The sequence below is a fragment of the Bombina bombina genome, chromosome 1 (genome assembly GCF_027579735.1).
Source record: "Bombina bombina isolate aBomBom1 chromosome 1, aBomBom1.pri, whole genome shotgun sequence".
In the NCBI taxonomy this organism is placed as follows: Eukaryota; Metazoa; Chordata; class Amphibia; order Anura; family Bombinatoridae; genus Bombina; species Bombina bombina.
In genome coordinates this window covers 1,228,013,779-1,228,039,014 of record NC_069499.1, presented here as the reverse complement: position 1 = coordinate 1,228,039,014, position 25,236 = coordinate 1,228,013,779, and the positions used below count along the sequence as shown (strand labels likewise).

Here is a 25,236-nt window from a genome sequence, read left to right as displayed (position 1 = left end):
CATTTAATATAGGTGGCAGCGGGGTTCGGGAGCGGCGGTTTAGGGGTTAAACAATTTATTTAGTTGCAGCGGGGTACGGGATCTGCAGGATAGGGGTTAATAAATTTATTATAGGTGACGGCGGTATTGGGGGCAGGATAGGGGTTAATAGGTATTATGTAGGTGGCGGCGGGGTCCGGGAGCGGCGATTTAGGGGTTAATCAGTTTATTAGAGTGGCGGTGGGCTCCGGGAGCGGCAGTTTAGGGGTTAACATGTTTAATATAGGTGGCGGCGGTGTAGGGGGGCAGATTAGTGGTGTTTAGACTCGGGGTACATGTTAGGGTGTTAGGTGTAGACAGCTCCCATAGGAATCAATGGGATGTCGGGCAGCAGTGAACATGAACTTTCGCTATGGTCAGACTCCCATTGATTCCTATGGGATCCGCCGCCTCCAGGGTGGCGGATTGAAAACCAGGTAACTGGGCCGGAAAAGTGCCGAACGTACCTGGTAGTCATTTGATAACTTCCAAAAGTAGTCAGATTGTGCCGAACTTGCGTCCGGCGGATCGAAGCTTACGTCACTATATTCTACTTTTGCCGGGCAGCAGGGCTTGATAACTTAGGCGAATCAGCCTTGCCACAAATACCCTGCAGAATTCCAGTGTATTTGAGGTTGACGGCTTGATAACTAGAGGCCTACATTAGTAGTGTCTATTACATACAGTTATATGAAAATTGGTGTATAATGTCCCTTTAAGATATCCTAGAGTGTCACCTCTGATCAAACAGGTTAGTGAGTGTCTTGATAAGTACACTGTTTTCTGTCACTCTGTGTTGACAGGTTAGCCCATAAAAAAATCACTCTTCTGAGAAGAGCAGATTGCACCTTATATCTGGTTCTCCAGATGTTGGTAATATATACACACACACAGATAATGAGCATGCTGCACATTATAATGACACTGAATATGTATACACTAGCAGTCAGTACACAGTGCTGCTGTATAATGATGTGTTTATATACACTATACCCTGATGAGTACACTGATTTGTATAAATATAATGAGTATGTATAGTCTAATGAACACGCTGCTCTGTATAATGATGTATCTATACACTGATGAGTATGCTGTGCAGTATAATGCTGATGAATATACATACACAGATCATAAACACATAGGCACATGTTTATGTGTAGAATGGCTGCAATGGGTCCTGCACTTACTTCACCAAAGGTAGTTCCGTCCCTGGGTGATTTTAAAGTCTACCAATAGTATCATAAAAACAAGTAGTTTTATACAGTGGGGCAAAAAAGTATTTAGTCAGCCACCAATTGAGCAAGTTCTCCCACTTAAGAAGATGAGAGAGGCCTGTAATTGTCATCGTAGGTATACCTCAACTATGAGAGACAAAATGTGGAAACAAATCCAGACAATCACATTGTCTGATTTGGAAAGAATTTATTTTGCAAATGATGGTGGAAAATAAGTATTTGGTCAATATCAAAAGTTCATCTCAATACTTTGTTATATATCCTTTGTTGGCAATGACAGAGGTCAAACATTTTCTGTAAGTCTTCACAAGGTTGTCACACACTGTTGCTGGTATGTTGGCCCATTCCTGCATGCAGATCTCCTCTAGAGCAGTGATGTTTTGGGGCTGTCGCTGGGCAACACAGACTTTCAACTCCCTCCAAAGGTTTTCTATGGGGTTGAGATCTGGAGACTGGCTATGCCACTCCAGGACCTTGAAATGCTTCTTACGAAGCCACTCCTTTGTTGCCCGGGCAGTGTGTTTGGGATCATTGTCATGCTGAAAGACCCAGCCATGTTTCATCTTCAATGCCCTTGCTGATGGAAGGAGGTTTGCATTCAAAATCTCACGATACATGGCCCCATTCATTCTTTCATGTACACGGATCAGTCATCCTGTTCCCTTTGCAGAGAAACAGCCCCAAAGCATGATGTTGCCACCCCCATGCTTCACAGTAGTGTTGGTGTTCTTTGGTTGCAACTCAGCATTCTCTCTCCTCCAAACACGAGTTGTGTTTCTACCAAACAGTTCTACTTTGGTTTCATCTGACCATATGACATTCTCCCAATCCGCTTCTGGATCATCCAAATGCTCTCTAGCATACTTCAGACGGGCCCAGACATGTACTGGCTTAAGCAGGGGGACACGTCTGGCACTGCAGGATCTGAGTCCCTGGCGGCATTGTGTGTTACTGATGGTTACGTTGGTCCCAGCTCTCTGCAGGTCATTCACTAGGTCCCCCTGTGTGGTTCTGGGATGTTTGCTCACCGTTCTTGTGATCATTTTGACCCCACGGGGTAAGATCTTGCATGGAGCCCCAGATCGAGGGAGATTATCAGTGGTCTTGTATGTCTTCCATTTTCTAATTATTGCTCCCACAGTTGATTTCTTCACACCAAGCTGCTTGCCTATTGCAGATTCAGTCTTCCCAGCCTGGTGCAGGTCTACAATTTTGTTTCTGGTGTCCTTCGACAGCTCTTTGGTCTTCACCATAGTGGAATTTGGAGTGTGACTGTTTGAGGTTGTGGACAGGTGTCTTTTATACTGATAACAAGTTCAAACAGGTGCCATTAATACAGGTAATGAGTGGAGGACAGAGGAGCCTCTTAAAGAAGAAGATACAGGTCTGTGAGAGCCAGAAATCTTGCTTGTTTGTAGGTGACCAAATACTTATTTTCCACCATAATATGCAAATAAATTCTTTCCAAATCAGACAATGTGATTGTCTGGATTTGTTTCCACATTTTGTCTCTCATAGTTGAGGTATACCTATGATGAAAATTACAGGCCTCTCTCATCTTCTTAAGTGGGAGAACTTGCACAATTGGTGGCTGACTAAATACTTGTTTGCCCCACTGTATATAATGAGCAAAAGCCTTACAATTTATGAAGACCATTTTAATTATTTTACTGACGTAAGGAAAAACATACCTTATAAACCATGAGTTCTAAACTAACAGGGAAACATATTAAGATGTGTTGATTTGTAAAGAAATCACCAAGATGATTTAGTTTTAGAGAACTGCTGCTAAAGCAGATAGTGGTGTTCTGGCTGGAAAACTATGCATATACATAAAGGACTAAATAGGCATATATTTTCCTTTACTTTGTCAATATACATATGAAAAAAAGACTTTGTGTGGATATATTGTTTATACCATATCTATAATAGTATTCATATATTTCAAATGCAGTTTCTAGAGTAACCATTAGGCGTTACAATTTGGGAAACTTGTTGCGCCGTTTCAAACATAATATTTGGTGCCAGGAGGAGATATGTACTGTATATATAACATAGCAGAGATGTGCACTCTCACCTTGAAAACATCTGCCAGGGTGCTAGTGAATATTAACAACAACATGAAAGAAAACTTGCACTCGCTGGATTTTTAAACTTGCTTTTACAAGTTTAAAAATTCAGAGAGTGCAAGTTTTCTTTCATGTTTATATATATATATATATATATATATATATATATATATATATATATATATACAGGTATAACTCCAAAAATTAGAATATCGTGCAAAAGTTCATTTATTTCACTAATGCAACTTAAAAGGTGAAACTAATATATGAGCTAGATTCATTACATGTAAAACAAGATAGTTCAAGCAGTGATTTGTCATAATTTTGATGATTATGGCGTACAGCTCATGAAAACGCCAAATCCACAATATCAGAAAATTAGAATATTGTGAAAAGGTGCAATATTCTAGGCACAAAGTGTCCCACTCTAATCAGTTAATTAAGCCATAACACCTGCAATGGGTTCCTGAGCCTTTAAATGGTCCCTCAGTCTGGTTCAGTAGGAATCACAATCATGGGAAAGACTGCTGACCTGACAGTTGTGCAGAAAACCATCATTGACACCCTCCATAAGGAGGGAAATGCTCAAAAAGTAATTGCAAAAGAAGTTGGATGTTCCCAAAGTGCTGTATCAAAGCACATTAATAGGAAGTTATGTGGAAGGGGAAAGTGTGGAAGATAAAGGTGCACAAGCAGCAGGGATGACCGCAGCCTGGAGAGGATGGTCAGGAAAAGGTCATTCAAGTGTTGGGGACTTTCACAAGGAGTGGACTGAGGCTGGAGTCAGTACATCAAGAGCCACCACACACAGACGGATCCTAGACATGTGTCGTAATCCTCTTGTCAAGCCACTCCTGAACAACAAACAACGTCAGAACCGTCTTACCTAGGCTAAAGAAAAACAGACCTGGTCTGTTGCTCAGTGGTCCAAATTCCTCTTTTCTGATGAGAGCAAATTTTGCATCTCATTTGGAAACCAAGGACCCAGAGTATGGAGGAAGAATGGAGAGGCACACACTGCAAGATGCTTGCAGACCAGTGTGAAGTTTCCACAATCCACTGTGTTGATTTGGGGAGCCATGTCATCTGCTGGTGTTGGTCTACTGTGCTTCATTAAGTCCAGGGTCAATGCAGCTGTCTACCAGGAGATTTTGGAGCACTTCATGCTTCCTTCTGCAGACGAGCTCTATGGGGATGCTGACTTCATTTTCCAGCAGGACTTGGCACCTGCCCACACTGCCAAAAGCACCAAAACCTGGTTCAATGACCGTGGGATTACTGTGCTTGATTGGCCAGCAAACTCTCCTGACCTGAACCCCATAGAGAATCTATGGGCCATTGCCAAGAGAAAGATGAGAGACATGAAGCCGAACAATGCAGAAGATCTGAAGGCCGCTATTGAAGCATCCTGGTCTTCCATAACACCTCAGCAGTGCCACAGGCTGATAGCTTCCATGCCACGCCGCATTGAGGCAGTAATTGCTGCAAAAGGGGCCCAAACCAAGTACAGAGTACATACAGTATGCATGCTTATACTTTTCAGAGGTCCGATATTGTTCTATGTACAATCCTTGTTTTATTGATTGCATGTAATATTCTAATTTTCTGAGATTGTGGATTTGGGGTTTTCATGAGCTGTAAGCCATAATCATCACAATTATGACAAATCACGGCTTGAACTATCTTGCTTTGCATGTAATGAGTCTATCTCATATATTAGTTTCACCTTTTAAGTTGCATTAGTGAAATAAATTAACTTTTGCACGATATTCTAATTTTTCGAGTTTCACCTGTGTGTGTATATATATATATATATATATACTGTATATATACGTATATATATATATCCTCCGTGTGTGTCTGCACTCACAATGCAGACAAGTCATCAACCAGGGTGCTAAGTCGCTAATCGACACAGTCTTGTTCCAATAAGGGACTGTACTCGCTGGGTTTAGTTCAAAGAAACTTTAAATCTTTATTGCAGTAACGTTTCGGGGTTCGCAGACCCCTTCCTCAGACCAGACAATAGTGTAAGTGAACACAGAGTGCAATTTATAACAATAAACCCCACCCACCAAACAATTTTCACTATATATATATATATATATATATATATATATATATATTTCTCTTGTTAAGTGTGTTCAGTCCACGGGTCATCTATTACTTATGGGATATATTCTCCTTCCCAACAGGAAGTTGCAAGAGGATCACCCAAGCAGAGCTGCTATATAGCTCCTCCCCTCACATGTCATATCCAGTCATTCTCTTGCAACCCTCAACAAAGAAGGAGGTCGCGAGAGGAGCTGGAGTTTTTACTTAACTATTCTTCAATCAAAAGTTTGTTATTTTAAATGGCACCGGAGTGTGCTGTTTTTTCTATCTCAGGCAGTATTTGGAAGAAGAAACTGCCTGCGTTTTTTTCTATGATCTTAGCAGGCGTAACTAAGATCCACTGGCTGTTCTCGACATTCTGAGGAGTGGGGTAACTTCAGAAACTGGGAATAGCATGCGGGGTCCTCCGCAAATGAGGTATGTGCAGTACATTATTTTCTGGGAATGGAATTGACTAAGAAAATACTGCTGTTACCGTATGATGTAAGTACAGCCTTAAATGCAGTAGTGGCGACTGGTATCAGGTTGATAATGTATGCGCAGTCGAGTTATTTTCTAGGGACTAGAATTTGACTGAGAAAATACTGTTAAAACTGAAATAATACTTAAGCCTTATCTGCAGTGGTAGCGACTGGTAGCAGGCTTAGTGATAACTTTGCATGACATTGGAAAATTTTGTTTTTTAATAAAACGTTTACTGGCATGTTATTCGTTTTTTGTGAGGTACTTTGGTGATAAATCTCTTTGGGCATGATTTTTTCCACATGGCTAACATATTTTCTGCATGGAAACCGTTATATCAGGGCTCCCACTGTTGTAATAGGAGTGGGACCTTGTTTAAGCGCCTTGTTGCGCAGTTAAAATTCTAGCACAGTCTTCCTGCTTTATCCTCCTTGATCCAGGATGTCTCTAGAGAGCTCAGGGGTCTGAAAAATTCATTTTTGAGGGAGGTAATCAGTCACAGCAGATCTGTGACAGTGTGTTTGACTGTGATTAAAAGCGTTAAATCTTAATTGATATCCGTTTTATCCGTTTTGGGTATTGAGGGGTTAATCATCCTTTTGCTAATGGGTGCAATCCTCTGCTAATAATACACTTCTTGTTAAGAATTGTTTTAATTATATCTGTATTTTTGAAGCTCTGCAGCGTTTTTATATTGCTTGTAAACTTATTGAAAGTGATTTCCAAGCTTGCTAGTTTCATTGCTAAATCTGTTTAAACATGTCTGATTCAGAGGAAACTGTTTGTTCATCATGTTCAAAAGCCAATGTGGAGCCCAATAGAACGATGTGTACCAATTGTATTGATATTGCTTTGAATAAAAGTCAATCTGTACCGATGGAGAAACTATCACCAGACAACGAGGGGGAAGTTATGCCACCTAACTCTCCTCACGTGTCAGTACCTGCGTCTCCCGCTCGGGAGATGCGTAAGATTGAGGCGCCAAGTACATCAAGGCCCTTACAAATCACTTTACATGATATGGCTAATGTTATGAAAGAAGTATTATACAATATGCCCGAATTTAAGAGGCAAGCGCGATAGCTCTGGGTTAAGGACAGAGCGCGCTGATGACACGAGAGCCATGTCTGATACTGCGTCACAATTTGCAGAACATGAGGACGGTGAGCTTCATTCTGTCGGTGACGGTTCTGATCCGGGGAGACCGGATTCAGAAATTTCTAATTTTAAATTTAAGCTTGAGAACCTCCGCGTGTTACTAGGGGAGGTGTTAGCGGCTCTGAATGATTGCAACACGGTGGCAATCCCAGAGAAATTATGTAGGTTGGATAGATACTATGCGGTACCGGTGTGTACTGACGTTTTTCCTATACCAAAAAGGCTTACAGAAATTATTAGTAAGGAGTGGGATAGACCCGGTGTGCCTTTTTCCCCTCCTCCGATATTTAGAAAAATGTTCCCTATAGACGCCACCACACGAGACTTATGGCAGACGGTCCCTAAGGTGGAGGGAGCAGTTTCTACTTTAGCCAAGCGTACCACTATCCCGGTGGAGGATAGCTGTGCTTTCTCAGATCCAATGGATAAAAAATTAGAGGGTTACCTTAAGAAAATGTTTGTTCAACAAGGTTTTATATTACAGCCTCTTGCATGCATTGCGCCTGTCACGGCTGCAGCGGCATTCTGGTTTGAGTCTCTGGAAGAGGCGATTCGCACAGAGCCATTGGATGAGGCTTTGAGCAAAGTTAGAACCCTTAAGCAAGCTAATGCGTTTGTTTCAGATGCCGTAGTACATTTAACCAAACTTACGGCTAAAAATTCCGGATTCGCCATACAGGCACGCAGGGCGCTCTGGCTTAAATCCTGGTCAGCGGATGTAACTTCCAAATCTAAGCTACTTAACATTCCTTTCAAAGGGCAGACCTTATTCGGGCCCGGCTTGAAGGAAATTATTGCTGATATTACGGGAGGTAAGGGCCACGCCCTTCCTCAGGACAGGGCCAAACCAAAGGCCAAACAGTCTAATTTTCGTGCCTTTCGTAACTTCAAGGCAGGAGCAGCATCAACTTCCTCCGCTCCAAAACAGGAAGGAACTACTGCTCGTTACAGACAGGGTTGGAAAAGCAACCAGTCATGGAACAAGGGCAAGCAGGCCAGAAAGCCTACTCCCGCCCCTAAGACAGCATGAAGACAGGGCCCCCTATCCGGAGACGGATTTAGTGGGGGGCAGACTTTCTCTCTTCGCCCAGGCTTGGGCAAGAGATGTGCAGGATCCCTGGACTTGAAGATTTTATCTCAGGGATACCTTCTGGATTTCAAAACCTCTCCTCCACAAGGGAGGTTCCATCTGTCGAGGTTATCAACAAACCTAGTAAAGAGAGAGGCATTTCTACAATGTGTACAAGACCTCTTAATTATGGGAGTGATCCACTCAGTTCCGCGATCGGAACAGGGACAAGGATTTTACTCAAATCTATTTGTGGTTCCCAAAAAAGAGGGAACTTTCAGACCAATCTAGAACTTAAAGATCTTAAACAAATTCCTAAGGGTACCATCATTCAAGATGGAAACCATTCGAACCATCCTACCCATGATCCAAGAGGGTCAATATATGACCACAGTGGACTTAAAGGATGCTTACCTTCACATACCGATTCACAAAGATCATTATCGGTACCTAAGGTTTGCCTTTCTAGACAGGCATTACCAGTTTGTAGCTCTTCCCTTTGGGTTAGCCACGGCCCCGAGAATTTTTATGAAGTTTCTGGGCTCACTTCTGGCGGTACTAAGACCACGAGGCATAGCGGTGGCTCCGTACCTAGACGACATTCTGATACAAGCGTCAAGTTTTCAAAATGCAAAGTCTCATACAGAGATAGTTCTAGCATTTCTGAGGTTGCATGGGTGGAAAGTGAACGTGGAAAAGAGTTCTCTGTTACCACTCACAAGGGTTCCTTTTCTAGGGACTCTTATAGATTCTGTAGAGATGAAGATTTACCTGACGGAGTCCAGGTTATCAAAGATTCTCAATGCTTGCCGTGTCCTTCATTCCATTCCAAGCCCATCAGTAGCTCAGTGCATGGAGGTAATCGGCTTAATGGTCGCGGCAATGGACATAGTGCCATTTGCGTGCCTGCATCTCAGACCGCTGCAACTATGCATGCTCAGTCAATGGAACGGGGATTACTCGGATCTGTCCCCTTTGCTAAATCTGGACCAGGAGACCAGAGATTCTCTTCTCTGGTGGTTGTCACCGGTTCATCTGTCCAAAGGAATGACCTTTCGCAGACCAGATTGGACGATTGTAACAACGGATGCCAGCCTTCTAGGCTGGGGAGCAGTCTGGAATTCCCTGAAGGCTCAGGGATCGTGGACTCAGGAGGAGAAACTCCTTCCAATAAACATTCTAGAATTAAGAGCAATATTCAATGCTCTTCTAGCTTGGCCTCAGTTAGCAAAACTGAGGTTCATCAGATTTCAGTCAGACAATATCACGACTGTGGCTTACATCAATCATCAAGGGGGAACCAGGAGTTCCCTAGCGATGTTGGAAGTCTCGAAGATAGTTCGCTGGGCAGAGTCTCACTCTTGTCACCTGTCAGCGATTTACATCCCAGGCGTGGAGAACTGGGAGGCGGATTTCCTAAGTCGCCAGACTTTTCATCCGGGAGAGTGGGAACTTCACCCGGAGATATTTGCTCAACTGATTCGTCGTTGGGGCAAACCGGATCTGGATCTCATGGCATCTCGCCAGAACGCGAAGCTTCCTTGTTACGGATCCAGGTCCAGGGACCCGGGAGCGGTGCTAGTAGATGCATTAGCAGCCCCTTGGGTTTTCAACATAGCTTATGTGTTTCCACCATTTCCGTTGCTACCTCGACTGATTGCCAGGATCAAACAGGAGAGGGCATCGGTAATTCTGATAGCGCCTGCGTGGCCACGCAGGACCTGGTATGCAGACCTAGTGGACATGTCGTCCTGCCCACCATGGGCTCTACCTCTGAGGCAGGACCTTCTAATTCAGGGTCCTTTCAACCATCCAAACCTAATTTCTCTGAGGCTGACTGCCTGGAAATTGAACGCTTGATTCTATCAAAGCGTGGGTTTTCGGATTCGGTTATTGATACATTAATACAGGCTAGGAAATCTGTGACCAGAAAAATTTACCATAAGATATGGCGTAAATATTTATATTGGTGCGAATCCAAGAGTTACTCATGGAGTAAGGTTAGGATTCCTAGGATATTGGCTTTTCTACAAGAGGGTTTAGAAAAGGGTTTATCCGCTAGTTCGCTAAAGGGACAGATTTCCGCTCTGTCTATTCTTTTGCACAAACGTCTGGCAGAGAATCCAGACGTCCAGGCTTTTTGTCAGGCTTTGGCTAGAATTAAGCCTGTGTTTAAAGCTGTTGCTCCTCCGTGGAGCTTAAACTTGGTTCTTAAAGTTCTTCAGGGTGTTCCGTTTGAACCCCTTCATTCCATTGATATTAATCTTTTATCTTGGAAAGTTTTGTTTTTGATGGCTATTTCCTCGGCTCGAAGAGTCTCTGAGTTATCTGCCTTACATTGTGATTCTCCTTATCTGATCTTTTATTCAGACAAGGTAGTACTGCGTACTAAACTTGGGTTTTTACCTAAGGTTGTTTCTAACAGGAATATCAATCAAGAGATTGTTGTTCCATCATTATGTCCTAATCCTTCTTCAAAGAAGGAACGTCTTTTGCATAATCTAGACGTGGTCCGTGCTCTGAAGTTCTACTTACAGGCAACTAAAGATTTTAGACAAACTTCTTCTCTGTTTGTCGTTTACTCTGGACAGAGGAGAGGTCAAAGGGCTTCGGCTACCTCTCTCTCTTTTTGGCTTCGTAGCATAATACGTTTAGCCTATGAGACTGCTGGACAGCAGCCTCCTGAAAGAATTACAGCTCATTCCACTAGAGCTGTGGCTTCCACCTGGGCCTTTAAGAATGAGGCCTCTGTTGAACAGATTTGCAAGGCTGCAACTTGGTCTTCACTTCATACTTTTTCCAAATTTTACAAATTTGACACTTTCGCTTCTTCGGAGGCTGGTTTTGGGAGAAAGTTTCTACAGGCAGTGGTTCCTTCTGTTTAATGTTCCTGCCTTGTCCCTCCCATCATCCGTGTACTTAGCTTTGGTATTGGTATCCCATAAGTAATGGATGACCCGTGGACTGAACACACTTAACAAGAGAAAACATAATTTATGCTTACATGATAAATTTATTTCTCTTGTAGTGTGTTCAGTCCATGGCCCGCCCTGTCTTTTTAAGGCAGGTTCTAAATTTTAAAATTATAACTCCAGTCACCACTGCACTTTATAGTTTCTCCTTTCTCGTCTTGTTTCGGTCGAATGACTGGATATGACATGTGAGGGGAGGAGCTATATAGCAGCTCTGCTTGGGTGATCCTCTTGCAACTTCCTGTTGGGAAGGAGAATATATCCCATAAGTAATGGATGACCCGTGGACTGAACACACTACAAGAGAAATAAATTTATCAGGTAAGCATAAATTATGTTATATATATATATATATATATATATATATATATATATATATATGATACTAATATTTTTACATATCATGAAATTAATAAGATAATGCCTAAAACATCAACTGTATTGACCTATTTTCCTCAAAAAGGTTTTTTATTTTATATATATATATATATATATATATATATATATATTTTAAGAGCTTGTAAATCAGTGGCAGTAATGACTGGCTAAAGAACAGCTTCATCGAATGACCACATTGTACTTATATTGTTTGAAACACACAGCATCCCAGGGTTAGGAGAAGAGCGCTCTCAGATTAACTGTTTTTTCATAAGGCAGGAAGAGGACCAAGAGGCGGTCCAACGGGAGGTCATTCCATTCTATGGTGTTTATTAGCTTTTCTCACCTTTAAAGGGGCACAAAGTGTCCATCAATAAAGCAGATCTGCTTATCAGTTAGTGAGTAATAGCTTGAACTCAATTTAAACAGTTTTCTAACTTTAAAGGGACACTGAAGCGAAATTTTTTCTTTTGTGATTCAGATAGAGCATGACATTTTAAGCAACTTTCTAATTTACTCCTATTATCAAATTTTCTTCATTCTCTTGGTATCTTTAATTGAAATGCAAGAGTGTAAGTTTAGATGCTGGCTAATTTTTGGTGAACAACCTGGGTTGTTATTGCTGATTGGTGGATAAGTTTATCATCCAATAAAAAAGTGCTGTCTAGAGTCTAAACCAAAAAAAGCTTAGATGCCTTCTTTTTCAAATAAAGATAGCAAGAGAACAAAGAAAAATTGATAATAGCAGTAAATTAGAAAGTTGCTTAACCCCTTAACGACCAAGGACGTACGCCACATGCCCTCAAAAAAAATACACTTAATGACCGAGGACGTTTGGCGTACGTCCTTGGTCTGGAAAGCAGCTGGAAGCGATCCTGATCGCTTCCAGTTGCTTTCCGGGTATTGCAGTGATGCCTCGATATTGAGGCATCCTGCAATAACCTTTTTTAGCAATCCGGTGCAGAGAGAGCCACTCTGTGGCCACAGACTTTCTGCCAGTACTTAAGATGGCGGGGACAATTGTGGGGTGGGGGAGGGAAGGGAGCTGTTTGGGAGGGATCAGGGGGTCTGATGTGTCAGGTGGGAATCTGATCTCTACACTAAAGCTAAAATTAACCTTGCAAGCTCCCTACAAACTACCTAATTAACCCCTTCACTGCTAGCCATAATACACGTGTGATGCGCAGCAGCACTTAGCGGCCTTCTAATTACCAAAAAGCAATGCCAAAGTCATATATGTCTGTTATTTCTGAACAAAGGGGATCCCAGAGAACCATTTACAACCATTTGTGCCATAATTGCACATGCTGTTTGTAAATAATTTTAGTGAGAAACCTAAAATTGTGAAAAATTTAGCGTTTTTTTTAATTTGATTGCATTTGGCGGTGAAATGGTGGCATGAAATATACCAAAATGGGCCTAGATCAATAGTTGGGGTTGTCTACTACACTACACAGAAGCTAAAATTAACCCTAGAAGCTCCCTACATGCTCCCTAATTAACCCCTTCACTGCTGGGCATAATACACGTGTGGTGCGCAGTCGCATTTCGCAGCCTTCTAATTAGTAAAAAGCAAAACCAAAGCCATATATGTCTGATATTTATGAACAAAGGGGATCCCAGAGAAGCATTTACAACCATGTATGCTATAATTGCATAAGTGTTTTGTAAATAATTTCAGTGAGAAACCTAAAGTTTGTGAAAAAAATTGTGAAAAAGTGAACAATTTTTTTTTATTTGATCGCATTTGGTGGTGAAATGGTGGCATGAAATATACCAAAATGGGCCTAGATCAATACTTTGGGATGTCTTCTAAAAAAAAATATATACATGTCAATGGATATTCAGGGATTCCTGAAAGATATCAGTGTCCCAATATAACTATCGCTAATTCTGAAAAAAAGTGGTTTGGAAATAGCAAAGTGCTACTTGTATTTATGGCCCTATAACTTGCAAAAAAAGCAAAGAACATGTAAACATTGGGTATTTCTAAACTCAGGACAAAATTTAGAAACTATTTAGCATGGGTGTTTTTTGGTGGTTGTAGATGTATAACAGATTTTGGGGGTCAAAGTTAGAAAAAGTGTGTTTTTTTCCATTTTTTCCTCATATTTTATAATTTTTTTTATAGTAAATTATAAGATATGATGAAAATAATGGTATATTTTGAAAGTACATTTAATGGCGAGAAAAATGGTATATAATATGTGTGGGTACAGTAAATGAGTAAGGGGAAAATTACAGCTTAACACAAACACAGCAGAAATGTAAAAATAGCCTTGGTCCCAAACGGACAGAAAATGGAAAAGTGCTGTGGTCATTAAGGGGTTAAAATTGCATGCTCTATCTGAATCACAAAAGAAAAAAATTGGGTTCAGTGTCCCTTTAACCCTTTTTCATGCAAATATATTTTAATATTTTTAATTTATAGTTCTCTTTTATGTGCATGATAGAAATGTTTACAATCACCGGTCCCTTTGTGACATATGCTAGTTTTAGCCCTTATAATTTGGTGAGCAAGAATCTGTGAAAAGTTAAACATCCAGGTGGGAGGAGGTATTGGTGGATGGAATTTTCTATTACCCATTCATCTTTCTTATATAAAACATAATTTTCCCTGTTATCTTCTCTCCTTTAACTCTTATTGATTTGTTCTTTCTGCACAGTCACTTACCTTATAGCTAAAACCTACATGAGGCTCCTGGATTCTGGTTACATCATTTTGGCAGTCATTCTGGAAGCTGGACAGTTGTAAAGGGCTTTGCTATCATATTAAAGGACCAGTAAATACAGTAGATTTACATAATCAACAAATGCATAATAAAAAGACAATGCAATAGCACACAGTGGCCGATTTATTATAGTGCGAGGGGACATAATCCGCTGCTACTTATCTCCTGTTTCCGGTGGGCCTGAAGGCTCGCGCAGAAACAGCTGCATATAGCTCCATACTGAGCTTGATGAATCGGCCCCTTAGTCTGAACTTCGAATGAGTAGTAGATTTTTTTCTTACAAATTTGAAAGTTATGTCTATTTCCCCTCCTCCAGTATCATGTGACAGCCACCAGCCAATCACAAATGCATATACATATATTCTGAGATTTCTTGCACATGCTCAGTAGTAGCTGGTGACTCTAAAAGTGCAAATATAAAAAGACTTTCCAGATTTTGACAATTGAATTAAATTGGAAAGTTGTTTAAAATGGCATGCTCTACCTGAATCATGAACATTTAAATTTGACTTGAGTGTCCTTTTAACAGCTGTTAGCGTCTTTGAGTTTTAGGGGTGTCAGGTTTAAGGTACTGTAAAAATCTCAAAACTCCCTAAAACCACCATTGTTTGTGGATCCATTCTCTGTCACCCATTTACTATATATGTGAGACCACTCTCTGTCTGCCACCCTTCTCTTTTCCAGTTATCCCCTCTGGTATGGTACCACTCCACGATTTATGAGGTGTCAGTCTCCCTTTTCTGAAATTCTTCCTTGTGCCAACCAGAAACTGTGAAAAAGACTAAAGGTGGTGCAGACAAAAACAGTAAGGGGACACGAAATCCCTGTCACTTAACTAACAGTTGCCCTCTATCTCTTCACTAACATCATTCTCACATTTGCAGTCCCCACTTCCTGTTTCCCATCCTCCTACCCATCTAGATTGTAAGTTCCCACGGGAATAGGGCCCTCAATCCCCCCTGTATTTGTCTGTAAAATGTTGTCTTTTATCGTATTGTTTCTCCATTACCCATGGGCAGTGCTGCGGAATCTGTTGGCGCTTTATAAATAAAGAATAATAATCCCTGTGATATGAATTAGCTAGACAGATAATTTATTAAGGTTACATTTCTTTTTTTAATGCTTCTGCCAAAATATCTTTCTTCACTGTGTTTTTAATACTCTCCTCATTTTCAGTTGTCTCTCTGTCATGTATGAGGAGCACCTTGTTTATTAGTAGCACCAGCAATGTTTAAATTCCCATTTATGAATCCTACCCTTTATCAGCCAATGTTTGTTCTCTTGTTTGCATGTTACACTCCCCATGTTATATAAAAGAGACACAGAAGAACTGTTAGAGTTATGGAGGGTATTCATTTTAGATTTTATCATCTTACATAGTAAAACCATACATCAGATGACCCTCTACCTCTCTTTCTGTACCTACAGAAAGTCTGCCAGTATTCTCCACTGAGACCAACAGTTATACACCCTCTACAGGTAGCCACTGTAATGGCCTAACTCAGCTCCCGGTTGGAAGTTGGAATGCTCCATTCAGCCAACCTGCAGACTACAGGAGGTCACATGTTCACACAGAGCCGTCACCAACATCACCAGGTAAGAATGGGAGGTTGCATGAAAGTGTTTGAAACATTCTTTGATAATGATAACCAGCTTTCTAGAAACCTCACTCTCAGAGAAATGCCATTTAACTTAATTGCTTCATTTATTTCCATGAGAAGGAGAGACCAGTAGTGTGTTTCCCATGCCACACACATTGAGCACATCATATGTACATATATAATTGAAATATATACAACTTCTCACTGGGGACATACTGACTTTACAGAGACAATGTGCTAACAAATGTTGCGCGATCATGTGAAAGAGTAGCATTTAAATGTTATTTTATTTATTTTACTTGTGACTGGTATAGATGGAGTTAATCACTTATAAATGTGCCTTTGTCAGTATGGATAGATTGCTTACTGCTATACTGGTGTTTATTTCATAGAATAAGCTAATCACAGTGACATACATACATCACTGCATTACGTCTGTTGTACATAGAAAGGTTATTACTGCTCTGTATGTCTTTCTTGTTACTCAAGGTTATAGCTGTAGGATTGTGGCCACTTGCTCTTCTCAATTGCTTTTTACTCTGTAAACGTATAAGTTCCTTTGGGTTCCAGTAAAACTTCTATTATGAAAGTAAAGATTAGCCTTAGAATAATATGTACGTAGATGTAATTTTACAATTATGTTTATTATTTAAATATTGAAAATATAAGTGTAAAGTTTCTATAAAGTACTTTAGTTTCTTTAAAATAATAGGCGACGCTATGTTTGAACAAGTTTTCTATTTATCTCTGTTTGTACAAACAAGGTTATGTGGAAACCCTTTTGGATAATGCTATGTTCCACACAAACATTTTATATTACAATCTTATATTATTTAAATATGAAAAAGTGCTCCTTTAGTTAAAATAAAATATATGTTAAAGCAAAGTAAATTGTGTTAAAGAACTGCAAACAACTTACTTGTTTTCTTGCTAAATGAGCACTTAGAAATTCTCAGTGTAGCCAATACCTGCAGCTAGATACACGAGTAAATATTACAGAACTTACGTTCTAATGTCACATGATTTTTGCACCAAGATCCTCTACTTAGCACGGGCAATACATTGACAGCAGCTATTATAGATTTTTTTTTTATTTAGGTAGATTTAGGTACAATTTTAAACAACTTTCCAGTTTACTTCTATTATCACATTTGCTTCATTGTATCATTTGTTGAAGGAGCAGCAATGCACTGCTGGTTTATAACTGAACACATGGATGAGCCAATGACAATCAGTATAAATATGCAGCCACCAATCAGCAGCTAGAACCTAGGTTTTTTTGTATTTCATTTTTTATTGAGGTTATTCAAAAGAAGATGCAACATTTAGTGAGTGTTCAATAGCATAAACATTGAATACATATAAAATTGGTTTGTTGTTACATACAAGCACAATGTAGTAAGTTAGAACACATGACACTATGGGGTCGATTTATGAAGCAGCGAATGCTGCTTCCGACCCACTCCGCTTCAGGTCCGCCTGAAGCGGAAGTTAAGAAGCAGTGGTCTTAAGACCGCTGCTCCTTAACTCGTCCGAGGACCTCTGAGGTGGCAGACCGCAATCAGCTTGATCGAATATGATCGGGTTAATTGACATCCCCAGCTAGCGGCCGAATGACCGCGCATCTGCAGGGGGCAGTATTGCACCAGCAGTTCTGGTGCAATAATAAATGCCGACATCGTATCCACTATATCGGATCATGTCCGCTCGCACCTACATAAATTGACCCCTATGTAGTTTCAAGAAATCAAAACAACACTATTAACCATAATTCTATGGAACAGCGAGAATGGAACCTCATTTTTAAAGAACATATGTAACTCCATAACTTTAAAGGGCCACTCATAGACACATATAGGTTTAAGTGACTCAGATGAGGACTTTGTGTAAGTTTTACAAATGTTTTCATCAATATGTAAGGCACGTGAACATAATAACAAAAAATTTACAGATATCCATTATCATTATTGGGTTATAAAGAAAGATATCTCTATGCATAAATAATCCACCCATTGACACCACTTTAGTAATATGTTTCAAACCAAAAAAACAAAAAAGGTAAGATAAACACGTCAATTAGTATATATACCATGCTTCCTAAAATATAATACATATGTAAACTTATATTTGTAGGGTTATTAGATTAATTGCAGTTATTACAAGAGAAACCAGACTTTATGTAACCGGGTAAAAGACAAAAATACTCGGGTAGTTATGTGTGAATTGGTGGGGGGATAGTTCATCCGGGCGGCTTGATGAAAAATGCCTTAAATATGGATAAGGTCTTTTAGAATTCTTAAAGAAGTGTGTTTTACTATTTATACATTTAATGCAAATTTTGGATATGAGAAGAACAGCATTTTATAAGATTAGTGGGAAAGGGATGTATTACCTCCATATGGAATATAGCATATGTTTTGAAAAAAAAGACTTGAACTCAAATTTATCTCAGCTAGTAAATATGTCGGTGCCTAAGATATGTGCCCTGAACAAAATAAGATGTTAGCATTGTGTTAATCTATCACCTTAGCTTGTCTGCTTGTCTGTGTTTTAAAGTGTATAATTAATAACTATGCTACTAGAGCCATAATATAGGCACCCAATATACCAATAAATCTGAGGACCAAATCTGTCCTCAATCTGTCAGAGGTTAGCTAACATGTTTAGCCATCATTATTTGTGATCTCATCGTTTGGTTAGTTAAAGGTTCAGGTAACCTATGCCGATAAGGATCCTCCACCCTACACTGGCCTGCACTTTTGCTGTGCCCCACTACCACGCCTACAAGCAATGAGGAAACAGCTCATCATGACAATGGGGGTAGAGCTGCATTAAATAGTAAGGCTTTAAATAGGAAACCTTAGTTTAATAGCTAAGTAAAAGCTTCCAAAAAAAGGGCCACTTTGTTATTCAATAATTATGGTGGGATAGCTATAGGGTAGCATAGTGTCAGCTGAGCTTTAACTAGAAAGATTTAGTGTAGGTAATATACATATAACTTATTTAGAGTGCTGTGAGGACTCAATAGCTGGAAACACTTTGCTATGTATAGAAGGTAATTAACCAAGTTAACTCTTTGGAAATCAAATGTCTAGTAGCTCTTAATACCTTGTGGTAACAAAGGGGGTAGTAGCTAACATTGGATTAGTGCTTATTGTAGATGAGTTTAGCTTGTAGTAGTAAATAACTAATAAGATCAACGTGACAGTGACAAATAACTTAAGCCTCTTAACATTATTAAGAGGCTAGGCTCAAACCAGACAAGTCCACAGGGATGTGTAGCTCAATGGCGATATTGTAAAGTACTCTGTGGAGTTAGCCAACGCCAGAGCATCTCCAATACCGCATTAAGCTACCTGTCATGTTTGTGTGCCAGGGGACTCGAGAGTCAGAACAGACCTGCAAAATAGCTATACATGAGAGCACCTTCTCATTGTTAAAGTCCGTTCCACAGTCAGGGCGAGTGCCATCTAACAAAGTTAAGAGCTGTCCTTCCTTTAATAGGCATCTGGTCTATGTCTTGTGGCACTCATGTCTCCGGTGATAACTCACCAATCTTCCTCTTTGATGTCGGCGATCCGGTAGTAGAGCTTGAATTATAGCCAATTCTTCTCTTGTGGACGGCTTCCCCTGGATTGTTGTTGTGATATTGCTCTTGCTTGTTTGCCGCTTTAGAGCTCTGGTCTCCACATGGGAGTATGTTTTGTAGCCCTTTTATAGCTGCTGGAGGATTATCTGGTCGTAAAAACAGTATATTGATTGTTTGTGTAGTCGCAGTGATTACCATCTTTTTTTCTGTTTGAGTCTGGTTATAGCATGCAAGTCGGCCACAAGCCAGATATATTTGAGTTATCGCTATGCTTAATTGAATTTCCAGGTGCTGCAAATGTTCAGTAATTAGCTTCTGAATGCTAGCTCCCCATGCTTCTACAGACTCCATACTGGTGTGATCACTTTCGCTACCCTCTCGAGTAGTCTCTGCCAAGTAAATGTGAGGTGGGTAGTAATTTAGATGTTAGAGTAGCACAGTATTAGCAGTTTTTCTTGAACTACTCTACACGGATGACTGGTGGGTTATTAGATGTTTGAAAGCTAGGCCACCACCTCAACTTCTATCGGTCCAGTCTAGCACTCCAACTTGGGTGCTGTTCATAGATGAAGATATCTTTCTGTACAGGAATAGTTCTCACATGCATTTCTAGTATTATTAGGAATGGATTCTTGAATAAGTAGTAGATAACTGGCGGATTGTCTTTCCCAAGCATGGAGCTTCTAGTTTTTGAAACTAGTCATGGCCGCCTCCCGGACACGCCCCCCTAGAACCTAGGTTCTTTGCTGCTCCTAAGCTTACCTAGATAAATCTTTCAGCAAAGCATAACAAGAGAAGGACGCAAATTAAATAATATAAGTAAATTGGAAAGTTGTTTAAAATTGTATGCTCTGTCTAAATCATGAATTTCTAATGATGACTTTTCTGTCCCTTTAACTAAGATTTTCCAGTGGAGATAAGAATAGGTTAGATTTGTAAAAGCCTGCTTTCAACATAAGTTGCTACAGCAAGACCTCACCAGTGTAATTTAATCATGCAGACTCCAAAACCTGTCAGTTTTGATAGGTACTTTTGTGATTCATCAAAAGGAACAATTGAAAAAGCAATGGTATCTTACAAATACCAGAAAGCAATGGCAGCTCACAATAAATAAATAATTTAATGAAATAGACTGTATGCTTAATGCACAAAATTACAGTTAGTATGCAAATATGTGAATAGTGTACCATATTTTAGATTACATTATTTGTATTATCATAATGAAAAAGATTACATGAGGTGTTTTCAGGGCATCTTTTTTGAATAGGTATTTCTAAAAATAGTTTTTTGGGGGGATTACTTTGGTTTTAGTTTTGGGTATTTTGGATGAAAAGTGCTAATCCCTTTATCTAGGGCACTGTCAAAAGCCCTTTTCAGCGCAATTTTTAGAGTAGGTTATAGTGTTAGTATAGGTTTTTTTTTAGGGGTGGGCTTTTTTTAAAGGGGACTTTAGTTTTAGGATAGGCTTACTGGGGTTTTTTTGTTGTTGGTAATAGTAGTGTTTATTATTGTGTGTAACTTAAAGGGACACTCAGGTTAAATTAAATTTTCATGATTCAGATACAGCATGTAATTTTAAACAACTTTCCAATTTACTTCCATTAAAAAAAATGTGCACAGTCTTAATTTATATTTACAATTTTTGAGTCACCAGATCCTACTGAGCATGTGCAAGAATTCAGAGACTATACGTATATGCATTTGTGATTGGCTGATTGCTATCACATGATACAAGGGGAGTGGAAATATACATAACTTTGAAATTTGTTATAAAAAAATTTACTACTCATTTGAAGTTCAGACTAAGTGCTATTGCATTGTCTTGTTATCTTGCATTTGTTGATTATGCAAATGTAATGTGTTGACTGGTCCTTTAAGGGTTCTTAGGGGGTTAAGTAGTGTAGGGGTACGTTGGATTTGGGTTTTGGCAGTTAGAAGGTTAATAGGTTAGGGGTAGTTTGTGGTGGGAGATTTGGCGGTTTCTGGGCTAAGTAACGTAGGGCTTATTGCAGTAGGGTATTGGTGGATTAGGAGTTAAAACGTTAGGTGGTTAATAGCATTGGGGGTTATGGAAGATTAGGGTTTAATAGTGTAGCTGGATTAGTTTGCACTATGTGGGGGTGATGTTGCATAAGGGGTTAATAGTTTAGATGAGAATTACATATATATACAATGTTTTAATTTTATGCATTTTCTTGTATAATGCATATTATTGTAATTATTGTATTGAATTTAAGCCACTGGTTTATTTTGCATGCTTTTTTTTCTTAAACAATCATTTTCATTATATAATTATAAAAGTCAGTAGATGCTACTTAAATTTTTTACATAACTGCATTTGTTAAACTTTATAGTTTTACATAACGGCATAATGTTTAACTTTGCAAAGTCCCTGCTACTATTTTTTTTTATAACATATTTATATAATAAAAAATAAATATTATTGTTTAACAAAAGAAAAAACATGCAAAAAAGTGACGGCTGTTTAAATTCAATACAATGATTAAAATAATATGCATTATACAAGAAAATGCATATACATAAAACATTGTATATCGACATAGCTCCTATAGTTTTAATAGGAAGGTTTTTTTCTGTTGTCTTTATTAGAAAGGTATATTGCAGACATGACGTAGAGATGTGTTCAATGGGAGTTGCTGTTTGTTCTAAGGGAGTAGCCTGCATTTTAATGGGCAAACATTGCTAGTGGCGCAATATATTCCAAGGTCTGCCCTACAGGTTAGGTACAGGTTTTTAGCCATATTTGTCTTTCCTCTTTTTCAGTGGCAAGATTTACCAGTGTTAGGCATGTAGTGTAGGTTTAGTTACAGTTAGGTTAGGTATTTATTATTTGAAGAGTTCCTACACAGAAACCTCTTTTTTTTTTTTTCCAAAAATAATTTTTATTTTAAGGTAAACTTGTGAATAACAACAACATGTTATGCAGTTTCTTGCATATACATAGGTCTTTCTGAAATCACAGTGAGAATGTCATCATAAGCAAACACAGGTCATATCATACACCCACAAGGGTTTTTCAGTTTACATAAACATAGAAAAAAGGACATTACATTTTGACCGACCTTAATTATAATGATTGGTAGGATATAATAATCATAAGTATTAACTCAGCATTATGGTAATTACAGCAAGTCAGTCTAGGGAAAATCATTATCCTGCTTCTCTCAGTGATCCGACAGATCAATTCCAGCGCGCACCTCCAGGCGGGGCAAATCGCCCCACAAGAAGTAGGAGCAGCAGAAAATAAGGGCTGGGGTAGGGGAAGTGGGTTGCACAGTGCAAGGAGAGAGGGTGGGGGTTAGGGGAATGGAAGAAGGAGGTGTGAAAGCATAGGTCAGTGATTGCAGATGGAAGAGAGTAGACGGGGGGGTCTGTGACAAGAGTCAAGGTCCACCCACCTATCTAGAGTTTTCCTGGTAATAAAACCAAGGTTCCCAGATCTGCCAGTAGAGATCTTCTTTATCTATATTGAAGTAGAAACTCTGTTCCATCTTGGCATATGTCTGTATTATGGAGATAATAGCTGCAATGTCCGGGGGTTGTGTCTGTTTCCAAGCTCTCGCTATCGCCAACTTAGTGGCTGCAAGAACAAAAATTAGTAATTTAGACAGGGGGGCCTGAATGTGTCTCGGGAATATATGCAGCAAAGCCATATCAGGGGTAAGTGATCTATTTAGCCCAAGGGTAGAACAGAGGGAGGACACTTGCGTCCACAGATGTTTTAATTTAGGACATTCCCACCATATATGAATATCGGACCCTCTTGATTCGCAGTCTCTCCAACAGAGAGGGGATGTTGTAGGAAACATCTGTGAAAGTCTAGAGGGGGTATAGTACCATTTCAGAAACAATTTCATATATGATTCTAGAGTGTTCGCACAATGTACTGTCTTCTTGGTTAGTGTCATAGCCATGTGTAGATCTTTGTCAGTGATTGGTCTGGACAAATCTCCCTCCCATGCTCTAAGTTGCCAAGGTCTGTCCTTGTTTGTGGACGAATGTAGTAAGCTATAGTGGAATGAGATAAGTTTAGGGGTCCTGACAGGGAGTTGCCACAATTTTTCCCAAGCAGTCAAAGGTCTATTAGGGCCTTTAGGGAATCCCCAAGAGACCAGGAAGGCGTACAGTCTAGAGTACTCAAATTTAAGCCATATAGGGGGGTTTGGAATGACAGATCCTATATTGTTCGGGCCAACCAAAGTGTCCGAGGGATATAACTGGTAAATCAATTTCAGATCCCAAACACCCCAGCGCTGCACGTGCGTGTCCGGCAGGGCTGCAAGCAAGGCGGGCAAAGACTGGATAGGAGATGGGTGTGGAGCAACCTCTGGTAGGTTCCTGAGGTTGTGCCAAATTTTCAAGTTGTCTCTGATAATGACATTCTTTACTCCCAGCGTATCCAATCGGTAGGCAGGAATTCATGGCAAATCAGCCAAACTCAGACCTGTAGGGAGATCATAAGCCTCTATAGTCTTCCATCCTTGCGGTTCACCCTTATCTGCCCATGCTAAGATATGAGAGAGCCTAGCGGCCTCATAGTATCCGCGAATACTAGGCATAGCTATGCCTCCCTGTTCATACTTTTTCTGAAGTATCTTTGCTGCTATACGAGGCTTAGATTTATCCCAGATATACTTTTGATCAAGAGATTGGAGCTTATCTATAAGGGCACTAGGAACATTGAGAGAAATGCAGCGAAAATAATAGAGAATTTTGGGCAGGATCGTCATCTTAAAAGATGCTATGCGGCCCAGCCAAGAGATCTCTTTAAAGTTCCATGAGGTGGTGAGCTCGGTAACTTCTTTAATAATGTCTGAGTAGTTTATAGAAAGTACTGTTCTCCGGTCTGCACCAAGTTGAATCCCCAAGTGTCTGATGGTGGAATGTGACCATTGAAAGGAGTATGAGGTTCGCAGAACATCTAGTTCAAAGGCAGGAAGACCAACAGGCAAAGCCTCGGTCTTTGAGACGTTAACCTTATAATAGCTATGGGCACCGAATTTGGAAACAAGGTCAAGGAGGGCAGGTAGGGAGCCTAGTGGGTTTGTGAGGAATAGTGTCACGTCATCCGCGAACAATGCTATTTTTGCAGTTCGGCCGGAGAACTGTACTCCCTGTATCGTGCGTGAGTTTCTAATGGCTTGGGCCAAAGGTTCAATGGCTAATGTGAAAATTAAGGGCGATAGGGGACACCCCTGCCTAGTACCATTAGTGATACAAATTTCCGGAGAGGCAAAACCCAAGCCCTTAACAACCGCAGATGGACAGGAGTATAAGGCGCGGATAGCTGTTATTACTTCGTCTGGCATGCCAAATTGGGCTAATGTGCACCATAGGTAATCCCATCTGACCCTGTCAAACGCTTTTTCTGCGTCCAAAGACAGGGCCAGCATGGGAAGTTTTAGACGAGACGCCTCTGTGAGGATATTAAGCATTTTTCGAGAATTATCCGGCCCTTCTCTACCAAAGGTGAATCCAACCTGATCTGAGTGTATTACCTTCGGGAGTAGGGTATTAAGGCGCAGAAACCTCTTTTTGTTTCAGTGAACACACTATCTATGCTGTAATATAGTAAAATAGTAGATGAGGTTGAAAAAAGACAGAAGTCAATCGAGTTGAACCTATACAAATCTAATATACTTACAAAATGCTCCAGTTGAGTTTAAATTAATCCCACTAAAAGGTGACCCATTTAATACAAGCAATCATATCCATGAATTTTGTTTCTAGCCAGAAATGTATCCAAACAATTTTTAAATGTATCTACGGTATTGGCATTCACTACCTCCTTTGGTTATAAGTTCCACAATTTTATTA

At 40.0% G+C, this 25,236-nt stretch overlaps 1 protein-coding gene and 1 long non-coding RNA gene across 3 annotated transcripts in view; one reads left to right on the top strand and one right to left on the bottom strand.

Moving 5' to 3' along the window:
- The window catches only part of LOC128647790 (receptor-interacting serine/threonine-protein kinase 2), a 248,823-nt gene that overhangs the window by 175,289 nt on the left and 48,298 nt on the right, over positions 1–25,236 (top strand). For both annotated transcript variants that reach the window (XM_053700516.1, XM_053700522.1), the window contains exon 11: positions 15,637–15,804. In XM_053700516.1, coding sequence (XP_053556491.1) covers positions 15,637–15,804 — 168 coding nt within the window. The remainder of the gene's footprint in view (positions 1–15,636; positions 15,805–25,236) is intronic.
- LOC128647808 (uncharacterized) overlaps positions 1–25,236 on the bottom strand; it is a 161,683-nt gene that overhangs the window by 119,130 nt on the left and 17,317 nt on the right. The gene's annotated exons all lie outside the window — the stretch shown is intronic.